Source organism: Anabrus simplex, chromosome X (assembly GCF_040414725.1).
Source record: "Anabrus simplex isolate iqAnaSimp1 chromosome X, ASM4041472v1, whole genome shotgun sequence".
NCBI classification, from domain to species: domain Eukaryota; kingdom Metazoa; phylum Arthropoda; class Insecta; order Orthoptera; family Tettigoniidae; genus Anabrus; species Anabrus simplex.
Genome location: NC_090279.1, coordinates 212,292,543 through 212,304,490, shown reverse-complemented (window position 1 = coordinate 212,304,490; position 11,948 = coordinate 212,292,543). Strand labels below are relative to the sequence as shown.

Here is an 11,948-nt window from a genome sequence, read left to right as displayed (position 1 = left end):
ACAGTTGCTAGGTAACATTACCTGGCCATCCATCCATCCATACCTTACATCACAGCCTGCACGGTTGCTAGGTAACATTGTCTGGCCATCCATCCACACCTTATATCACAACCTGCACGGTTGCTAGGTAACATTGTCTGGCCATCCATCCATCCATACCTTACATCACAGCCTGCACGGTTGCTAGGTAACATTGTCTGGCCATCCATCCATACCTTTCATCACAGTCTGTCTCGTTGGCTGAATGGTCACCGTACTGGTCTTCAGTTCAGAAGATCTCAGGTTTGATTCCCGGCCGGGTTGGGGATTTTAACCTTCATTGGTTAATTCCAGTGGCTCGGGGGCTGGGTTCTTGTGCTGTCCCAAATATTCCTGCAACTTACACACCACACATAATACCATCATCCACCTCAATAACACAGTTACCTGCACATGGCAGATACCGCCCACCCTCATTGGAGGGTCTGCCTTACAAGGGCTACACCCGGCTAGAAATAGCCGTACTAAATTATTATCACAGCCTGTATGGTTGTTAGGTTACACTTCCATCACACATTTTGTTACATGACATTATTTTGTTACAGAAATATTCAGATTCCCTGCTCGTATGTCAAAACACAAAATGTAACCACCCACTGAAAGAAGACTGTTATTGCAAAAATCAATTGCTTCTCATACATAATATACGTATACTTTATGGGTAAATAAAAGCCCCAATATTTAGTGCAGAAATTTCAATACGAAGGAATACATTTAATGATTATGAGACTTCAGAGACTTCTACAAAATATGTTCAAATGCCGTGTTTTAAGTAATTCTCACTGTGGCTCTCTCCCTGTGGTATCAGCAACCATAAGCCAGTTGATGGAGGTCAGCATGTTGCAGTTCTTCTTTTAAACACTGGGAAAATGGGTCCAGGCTGACATGTCTGTGTTCATCAAGACAGCTGTGCATGGATTTCATTATAGAATCTAAGACGATATCAGTGTACCTGCACCCTTGCCGGACAACATTTTCAAATGTATCACATTCTCCATGGTTAAGTGGCTAGCATGCTGACCTTTGGTCCCAGGGGTCCCGAGTTTGATTCCCGGCAGGGTCGGGAATTTTAATCATGATGGGTTCATTTCTCTTGCACGGGGGCTGGGCGTATGTGTCGCCTTCATCATCATTTAATCCTCATCCTGTCCCGCAGGTCATCTACAGGCATCAAAACCTGAATCTGGCGAGCCGAACGTGTCCTCACACACTCCTGGCATTAAAAGCCATATGCTATTTCATTATATTCAACCGTCAAAACAGGACAATTTCTTCTGCCTTTTACGTTGCTGATAGAAACTTTGAATGACAACAGCTTGTGTCTTCCTTATACATGTGTGAGCTGAATACCGCACAAGTTAAATTAACTTGAAGAGTTCTGCACCACTGTAAAACATTTCTTGATTCTTGACCCTCCAGTCCACGAAGAGCTACAGCTTGGCTGCTCCCTGCAGGCTCTGCTGTATGAGTTTGACGGCGTCCTGGGCGCATCCCCAGCACAATGTCACGCCACTACCCCCGTGACCGTAGTTGTGGACCACCTACAAAAATAAGGGTTGTTCAGATGAAACATAGACAAAGCGGGGAGCAGTGGAAATACATAAGAATATCCTAATAATTTCAACAGGGACACTGGCTATCAATTAAGCAACACATAGTTACCAACCATTAAAGATTTATGTACGTAGTTCTCCTCTTTGTCCTGCACTATTGTTATTTCATTTGTTTGTTTTCAAAATTCGTACTCACTTCATCACTCTAGTATATGTGTCTTTCATTCATTCATTTAGCTTCCATAGATAGTACAGTTGCATATTTTGAAATATGCCAACAGTATAGGAATTGTCTAGTGATTTCTTAAAGTAACAATAATATATGGTATGCACAATAATGAATATTTTGAAAAATAATAAAAAGGGAAAAACAAGAACACCAAATACAGTACCTCAGTGTTAGGGCAGCATATCCTAATTTTAAAAAATAATAAATAATATTAACAATCAATATTTACAAGACAAAATAAAAGTCTATGAGTGCGGTGTTAACAATACGTACATAATGTGACATCAACATATTTTTAAAGCTATATACTAGATATTAAGTACGCTTACAAGTTAGTAAGTAATAGCATCATTACCAGCAGACAAAGTACTTCTGCCAGCTCTGAAACCATGTTGTGCATTATTTAACAAGTTATCTATATATATAAAATAAGAGTTTTGTCTGTACATTGCTCAGAATTTGAAAATAATGGTATTTCTGTGTCGGTCATGTCCATAGTAACAAGAAAATGCACTTTGTACTTTTCCGTAATTTCTGTCTGTCTGTCTGTCTGTCTGTCTGTATGTATGTACGGTATGTATGTATGTACACGCATCACGAAAAAACGGTTGAAGAGAATTTAATGAAAATCGGTATGTGAAGTCAGGGGATAAGCCTCTACAATCTAGGCTATAAATCATTTTACTCACGCTGAATGAAATGGTAGTTTAGGGGAAGGCCTAAAATTGAATTCTCAGCTATTTCTGTCATTAGTGGTCTAATGAAAATCGGTATGTGAAGTCGGGGGATGAGCCTCTACGATCTAGGCTATAAATCATTTTACTCACGCTGAGTGAAATGGTAGTTTAGGGGAAGGCCTAAAATTGAATTCTCAAATATTGTTGTCATTAGTAGTCTTATCTTGATGAAAATCGGTATGCAAAGTCAGGAAATAAGTCGCTATAGTCTAGGCTGTAAATTATTTTATTCACGCTGAGTGAAATGGTAGTTTAGGGGAAAGCCTAAAATGTAATTCTCAGCTATTTCTGTCATTAGTGGTCTAATGAAAATCGGTATGTGAAGTCGGGGGATGAGCCTCTACGATCTAGGCTATAAATCATTTTACTCACGCTGAGTGAAATGGTAGTTTAGGGGAAGGCCTAAAATTGAATTCTCAAATATTGTTGTCATTAGTAGTCTTATCTTGATGAAAATCGGTATGCAAAGTCAGGAAATAAGTCGCTATAGTCTAGGCTGTAAATTATTTTATTCACGCTGAGTGAAATGGTAGTTTAGGGGAAAGCCTAAAATGTAATTCTCAAATATTTCTTATTAGAGGTGTAATTGATGAATGCTACATAACTAAGGTTATATAGTATTAAATTTCCTATTATTCATGTCTTATACATTGTTACTGTACTGGCTATGATCACAAAGATATTCATGAATTTGGATTTTTGTTACTATAAGTCCATATCAGCGCCGAGTAATGAGAAAATGGGTAAACAGTATTTAATGAAAATCGGTATGTATAGTCTGAGAATAAGAATCTACAGTTTACGGCATAAAATATTTTACAAATCACAGAGTCAAAAGAAAACTAAATGTGTAGGCCTACAATATAGAAAGCTGATAACATTGATCAACAATAACGTTACATTGACCATTGTTTGTCGTGATGTGCTTTGTGTCTTCTGTTGCCCCTCATCTCCGGTAGATAGGATTACTGCTGCGTACAGAGTATTTTTTATTTGATTTACGTCGCACCGACATAGACAGGTTTTATGGCGATGATGGGATAGGAAAGGGCTAGGAGTGCCTTAGGCCTTAATTAGGGTACAGGGCCAGCATTTGACTGGTGTGAAAGTGGGAAACCCACAGAATACCATCTTCAGCGCTGCCGACAGTGGGGTTCGAATCCACTATCTCTCGGATGCAAGCTCACAGCTGCACACCGCTAACCACACGGTCAACTCGCCCAGTCGTACAGTGTAACAGCCTGCCTGAATATTGATGGGAAGTAGCTGGGGAGTTAGATAACTTTCTTCTTTAGTATGCCATTCCCCTGGTTTATAAATTTTCTGATACTACTGGTACGTAACACACTGGATCATCATAGCATTCGGACTATTCAATCCCTACTTTGAGGCACTGATTGCAATGAACAGTGTGCATATTTAACGGAATAATGGGAGATGAGTGTTCATGGCTATCTGCGGCCTGGTCATCCCAGCTCTAGAACTTTGGACTATTAGATTGGCACCGCAATCTAACCACAACACTGTTCGTTAAAAGTGATAAAACGTGCGGCTTTCCATTTGATCGAGTATTTTACAGTATATGGTAGCATTGCTTTTAATTGCTACATTCCTACTTACGTTTTTGTAATGACCTATGTTGATTTCAGTTAGGAAAATCACAAAGTCAGTCTTTCTGAGAATCCCGTAGCGAAGCACGGGTACATCAGCTAGTATTTCATTAAAAATGTAGTAAGCCGATCTTTCATAGCACATTCAAAAATTTTTGAAATAACAGTAATTATTGATATTGGTTTATAATTATGTAAATCATGTGCACCTGTCACTGGCTTCATTCTTTCCTCTATTCATTTGCAAGTCTTGAACTTCATTGTAGTACCTCCTTTCCGCCCACCCTTCTTTGACTTCTTTTCATCTGTTCCATCCTTTTCTCCTATCCTTGCCAATCTTTTGTTGCATTTTACTTTTTTTCTTTCTTCTACCTTATTTCTCCCCATCATCTTTGATTCATCTAATGTCTTTGCTTCCGTTTTGTAATGCATATACTTGTTGAACAGGAAACATCTTAGTTGGAGCTAAAACAGCATTGTCAGAAGACTGTGACATAGTGAGCCATCTGGTGACAAACGAGAGTACCGCTTACCACAGACCAACGGTATAAAGTATCCTCAAATTCAAACCGTCTGTGTTAGAGTAGTTTTCTGCCTGGGCCAGAGGTATAGCCAGGCGGATTACCTGGGGGTTAAAACACCCCCTCCCCCAGGGAAGTTTTACAAAAATAAAATAAAGCGAAACTGGCAATAAACTATAAATTAAACATTCAGAGACATAATATTGTAAAACCAACAGATCTGTTGAATCTATTTTCTAAGAAGCCTCGAAAATTGTATTTATGTAAACTGAAGATATAATTTGCTGTAAAACTGTTGACCTTGATCGTATTGTTCTTGTCCTGTATTGCAATGTAAGATTTTGTAGTGGCTAGTGCATACCGTGGAGGCTTACTTCAAATGCTTTCATTCCCCACCCTGAAGGGGTAACACCCTCTCTCTGGCCAAGTGGGGCTGATGATCTTCGATGTTAGGCCCCTTAAAACAACAAGCATCATCTCTGGCCAAGAGATGCGGGCGGGTTGGGGAGGTGTGATGGAGGAAGAAGGTGGGTACCGTGGAGGCCACTACGTAGGCTACTTGGAGCCACCAATGCACTACGAGAGACTTTGTCTCATTTTCAAAAACTCTTGCCTGCCTGGCCATCAGATGATACAGAAGTTGATTCCCATAGGGAACCTGAAATATTTGTTCCGAATGAGTAAATTTATAATACCAATATAAATGGTCCATTATTGGACATTATAAATTTTCCAGCTAACTCATTCCTGGTTGCCAGCATTTCTCCCCAGTATGCCAAGATGGGCTCATCAGTTGGTAAATAGCACACCTACCAAGATGCATGGCTAGTGCAAACCGTGGAGGCACTACTACTATTAAAATGTTTTCATTCCTCACCCCTGAAGGGGGGCGCTCTTAGATGGTGACGCCGTCTGTCAGGCCGAGAGATTTTTTTCGGTGAAGGAGGTGCTTGGAGAAGGTGAGGGGGTTGGCAGCCGTGGCCTATACTGGAAACTATCGCGGCATTCACCTTAGTGCAGGAGAATGGAAAACCACGGAAAACCATTCTTAGGACAACCGACGGTTGGGGCCAGCCATTAGGTCCAGCCATGTCCCATCTCCCGAATGCAGAGGCGTAGAGCCATGGCCACCCCTCCTCTGCTAGGTTGGCCGGTCAGAGTGCAGTGCTTTTGAGCCATGGACCAGCTGTGGCCAGTTATGGGCCGAGACCCACTGTGCATCTACCGACCCTGTGGAGGCCACTGCGTAGGCTACTTGGAGCCACCAGCAGTGCCAATGCACTGTGAGAGACTTAGTCTCATTTTCAAATATTGATGCCTGCCTGACCAGCAGATGATAAAGCTGTTGATTCTCATAGGGAACCTGAAATATTTGTTCTGAATGAGTAAATTTATAATACCAATATAATTGGTCCATTATTGGACATTATAAATTTTCCAGCTAACTCATTCTTGGTTGCCAGCATTTCTCCCCAGTGTGCCAAGATGGGCTCATCAGTTGGTAAATAGCATACCTACCAAGACACATGGCTAGTGCATACCATGGAGGCCACTGCGTAGGCTACTTGGAGCCACCAGCAGTGCCAGTGCACTATGAGAGACTTTGTCTCATTTTCAAAAATTGATGCCTGTCTGGCCATCAGATGATAAAGATGTTGATTGGTAGGCATGCTGTTTACCAACTGATGAGCCCAACTTAGCACACCGGGGTGAAGCGCTGGCAACCACGATTGAGTTAGCTGGAAAATGTACAATGTCCAATAACGGACCAACTATATTGGTATTACAATTCTCTTGTATCAGTGTCCTTACATAGACAAGACATAGACCACACAAGCACCTTCATTATGTTCCATCATCATTTTGTAACTATAACTAGAGCCCTGCACGGATGCGAATATCCGCAGATATATCCACAAAGTTAGTGTCTTGGCGGATACAAACTGAATGGCAGTGGTAATTTCTAAATAATGACGGTAAATGATTTTCATTCAGGTATACTCTTATTTTTGCCTGTGCTTAGGCGACCCTTGACATTAGTATGGGAAAACAGTGATATATAAAGAGCATTGAGACCATAAAGCCGTAAATCTGACCTAAGCCTAACTGGCTCCTGCCCTCAGTTAATGAAAGGAAGGAACAAAGGTCAATACATTGGTAGTTGTCGCAAGAGAAAAATCTCTTATAAAACTGTGACTGTAGGGGTTCTGGTGCAAGGTCTGTTGTATTATGTTAACAGATCTATCTGTTTCAATACCCTGGGTGTAATATACTGTAGTTAAATATTTCCAATATCCGCGGATGAAGGAAGTGCAGATGCGGATATTATTTCGTATTGCACCCTGGTGGGGGTGTGATAAGCGTCATGCAATTGTAATTATGATGAATTATTGAGGAATATATATTTCATGTTCAGAATAAATAGTATCTTACTGTACATACAGTAAGAACAGGCCAGGCCGAGATGGCAGGTTTCACCATACCACAGACTGTTGTCTCCAGTGAGATTAACAAACACAATGAGGGACAGAATTAGGTTTCTCAGAAATTGTGACAACGAGGAAAGAGAGAGAATAACTTGTTGCCAAAGTTTTCCTAGCCCCGGGCAGTCTTGGTAGTAGCAACAGCGCAGAGAGCTGAGTGCAAATTTCTGAGAAATGACGTAGGGGTATCTCCATGTAACTAGCGGGAGTTGAACGCGGGGTTGGCACTGGAAGAAAAAAATATGAGCCTTCTCGGTCACGTGGTTAAGGTGGACCAATGGAAATATTCACTTGACCAAAGCAAGGCGACAACTTCGTATTGTATGAAGCACTAGCGAGGCTAACTCCGTGGATTAAACTGATAGGAAGAAGTGAAGTATCGATTCAGAATAAAGTGGAATTTAGGAGCCTTACTATACCATAAAACTTATAAAAAGTTAATAATTACGGGAGATTGCATGGTGTAATTCTGAGAATTCATGGACGCTATTCGTTGATTGGCTGAAGGCAAAGGAAGCCACAAAAGAGCGCGAAACCCCGAGCCGGGATACGGCAGCTAAATTCGCGAATATATCCATTACCAGCGAACGATAATAGTTGAGAATTGGTATAGAGCATTTGAGAACATAATTACATCATTGGATCATATATTAAAGCCACGGGCCAAACCGCAAACTGTCGTATGAAGATATCGGGACTACGCGTCCCAAGATGACCTCCGTTGAACTCGGAAGAGAGGGGATACAAGTATAAATATGAGGTCGTAGACAAGGACTGGCAAGTACTTCTGACAAAGTGTTCGGGCGGATACCACGCCCGTGGTGCATAACTACTTCTGATATTTTGTTCGAGCTGTGATTACGCCAGAGGTGCGAGTGTGTACTTACTCGTGGAGTAGAGTTCGAAGTATTATATTGTTACATAGTACAGTGATTCATGACGTGTTGTAGCTCATATTACAGTCTTGAGCAGTCTACTAGTATGAAGTGTTTCAAATAGACAGGACTCAGTAAAGCATAACTTATGGAGTGTGAGATTCTACCAACAGATTAGGAAGTGCGTTACATGAGAACGGTCACGAGTGTTTATGTCACCTAGTAAACAGTCGATTCTAAACTGATACCTGGTCAGCTACACGAACGTGAGACGGGAAATTCAAGTGCGTGCACGGGCCGTTGTAAAGGGAAACCCGATGTATCCCATGTTCCTAGTGTCCGGGAAAGGAATGAAGAATGTATATCTACATTAAGTGGGCTAGATACAAGGCCGAGAGTGTAAAATTTGTGAATAGAATTTAGGGTGGAAATTATTCCAAAGTGCAACAGTTAATTTATTTGTTTTTATTCAAAATGTGTAAAGTTGAAAAGGGTCAAGGATTAATTCTTCAAGCTGGCATGAATACCAGTGGAATGCATTGCTAAAAACCGGAGGGCTATGGCTTCTCGTCCGGTTTTAGCAGACTACAATGGCAGAGTTGAGTACTTCTTAATGTATTTATAGATTGCTATCGTTAGGGGGAGGAAATCATATTAATTTATCATGGTAACTTGATTGTGAAACGAGCCGTTTTCGCCTCATATAAATTCAAAGATAGATAGACAAAGGGACAAATTAATATGTAGATTAGATCGAGCACTCATCATAATTTTGATTATTAAATAGAGTATAGTAGGGTTGAGTTGTTCATTCAAGTGCTTGAGTTGTTTGATATGATATGGAGCACGTTTCACGTAAAGATAATGTTAATATTCATTTAGAAGTGCTTCCAAAGTGTTTTTCCGTTATCGGAACTTTTATAGATATTAAGGCATGTTGTTAAGATAATCCAGAGGTAGGATTGCCAAGTGATTTAAATTGTTGTGGGACGGAATGAAGTCCATTGATTTGTTTGTAAATATCGCGAAGTTCGCCAGTGGACAAAATAATAATAATCTGTACAAGTGTCGAAGTAGTACATTAAAATTTGGTAATGTGTAAAGGCGTGTTTAATAATAATCTTTGAGAATAAAGGCACAGGCCTAGTTGGATAAAATGATTGCAAATTAAAGTAATTTAAATGTGGAAATCACATGTGCCGTGAATAATTATAATTTGTGCAAGTGAATCTGGATTTAACACTAATTTTTGATTTAACGTTTTTGGACTCCATAATAATCATAAATAAATTTGGTAGAAACGAGATAGGCACTTTTTAATATGGTCACGCTATGTTTGAGATCCAGAGGAATTTTGAGCCAAAAGTTGAGATTTGGAGTTTTGTGGGACAGAAATCCGGCCCGAAATGAAAGTGAATTGTACTGATGTTGATGAAGAAATAGATGGATCTTAAGGCACACATAGAGGTTGTATTTATATACCGGTGTATTGAGTGGCAGAATAGAGTCCACACACCGAGGGTTAATTTGTGAAAAACCGGGCGAGTTGGCCGTGCGTGTAGAGGCGCGCAGCTGTGAGCTTGCATCCGGGAGATAGTAGGTTCGAATCCCACTATCGGCAGCCCTGAAAATGGTTTTCCGTGGTTTCCCATTTTCACACCAGGCAAATGCTTGGGCTGTACCTTAATTAAGGCCACGGCCGCTTCCTTCCAACTCCTAGGCCTTTCCTATCCCATCGTCGCCATAAGACCTATCTGTGTCGGTGCGACGTAAAGCCCATAGCAAAAAAAAATTTGTGAAAATGTTTTGAAGAGTTCCAATGGATAAATGGACTTCAAAATGGAAAAGGAAGGAATAATTTAACACTGTCAGAGATTGGAGGTATTTGCCCAACTGCGAGGTGTTATGGGATTTGAGAATTGTCTTAGGAGCATATGGTCTCCATGAATTAACGGCAGTACGAAAATAAGGTGGCGGATTCGAACACTATTATGTCCCGACCGATGTGAATTCGGATCTTGGTGATTTCTGTTTGGGAGAGAACGTATGTGACTAAATTATAAAGATGGGGAATAAAAATAAAGATTCTCGAAAGAATAATATTATTATTAATAATAATAATAATATTCCAAGTAAATCATATCTGGATTGATTAGTGCCAAAATAAATCGGAATTGTAAAAGGGGTTATGCGTTAAACATATCAAGAGTAGACTACCGTGTAACAGGCGAAATTAATTTTTTTAAATTAATAATAATAATAATAATAATATTCCAAGTAAATCATATCTGGATTGATTAGTGCCAAAATAAATCGGAATTGTAAAAGGGGTTATGCGTTAAACATATTAAGAGTGGAATACCGTGTAACAGGCGAAATTAAATTTTTTAAAAAAATTAATAATAATAATAAATATTAAAAAAACTACTTTTTTTGAAGAAGAAGAATTTTTTTTTAATATTTTGGACATAATAATGATGTTGGGAGTTGAAATGAAAAATTTGAGATTTTAACTAATAATAATAATAATAATAATAATAATAATAATAATAATAATGAGAATATTTGAAGAAAGAGAAGAAGAATAATCAAAGAAGCTACTTTTATTTATTTCAGATAAAAATAAAAATCGCGATAAGTTGAAATATTATTCCGAGGATGATTACGGGTTACGATAATCATGATCTCCACAAATAATAATAATAATAATAATAATAATAATAATAATAATATTTAATAAAATATTTTTTAAATTTATTTTTCTTATTATTTCGGATGCTGATGATGGATGATACTAGGGAAGTCAGCTGGCGAATTAACGTAATAATGTCAATTGGTTGTAAATAATAAGTTAAGTTAATATGTGTAAAATGAAGGCAAATCCCTACATCTGGACCATTAGGTTAGAGTCCCTTTGTCGTATTCCTTCAACTAACGATTAGCATATCTTGGTTAGGAACCCGGGGAGAGTTTGTAGTTTCCCGGGTTGGTCTCATCTCAATCAAAGTGGAGGTGATAACATGGTCCATGTGATCGCGCCTACTTAGCCAACAGGTAATTGGTCCATGATCAAATAGGGTCATGGTGTTAACGAAGGTAAATCTGATACCTTCAGATATCAACGGTTCCACCACCCAAATGGAAGGGTGGTCAAAAGTGATAAATATTATGTAATCATTTTTCAGGAATAATTTGCCAAATTACCGGCAAATCAAGGGTCAACAGATTTTGATTGTGTGTAAAATTTCATTTGTTTACTTAAATAAAATGCTCCTTTAGCATTTGCAAGGAAACCGTTCCAGGTTCTTGTTCTTGTAGAATAGTAAACCCTTGGTGACCGTTTAAATATCCGTCCCCATTCCTAGGACGGAGCCTTCATAATTTCCCTTTGATTTGAATGTATATAATTTGTGTGTTTTATGATGAGCCTTAAAGTTAAGGATTAGAGTGTCCCGTTCAACCCTGTAGTACTGATTGGATGGCGCCCTTACATTTAGTTTGAGATCTTATATCTCAAAATATTTTTTTTATTGAGTATTAGTTGCGATGGATTCGGACCGTAACACTCCCTGAGATAAATGCTGGTTGGGACTCAGGCTTTGAGCGGGTACAGTATATCCCCGCTGGGCTCTAACTATACCCACCCACATGCCATCTGACGATCCTGGCTATGCTACTGGCCTGGACAGACGTGTTTTCCCTTCTGAAGACCTGGAGGAAAGTCTCTGGGAAACAAAGAATTTCTCCTTCTTTTCTTGACATGACAAAAGTCCTAAAGCTACATTATCATGTCTACAGACAAAGATGGCAAAACTGCAAAAAATGATGAGACAGCCGAGAGGTGGCAGCACCAGTAACAGCTCAGCTGTTTTTACTGGGGTCTTGGGGATCTCTCCCCTCT

General features: G+C 39.5%; 1 protein-coding gene across 1 annotated transcript in view; it reads right to left on the bottom strand.

The window, feature by feature from the left end:
* Positions 1-687: 687 nt before the first annotated feature.
* Daao2 (D-amino acid oxidase 2) overlaps positions 688-11,948 on the bottom strand; it is a 36,155-nt gene continuing 24,894 nt past the window's right edge. The window contains exon 7 of the mRNA XM_067159330.2: positions 688-1,580. Coding sequence (XP_067015431.2) covers positions 1,470-1,580 — 111 coding nt within the window. The 3' untranslated portion in view covers positions 688-1,469. The remainder of the gene's footprint in view (positions 1,581-11,948) is intronic.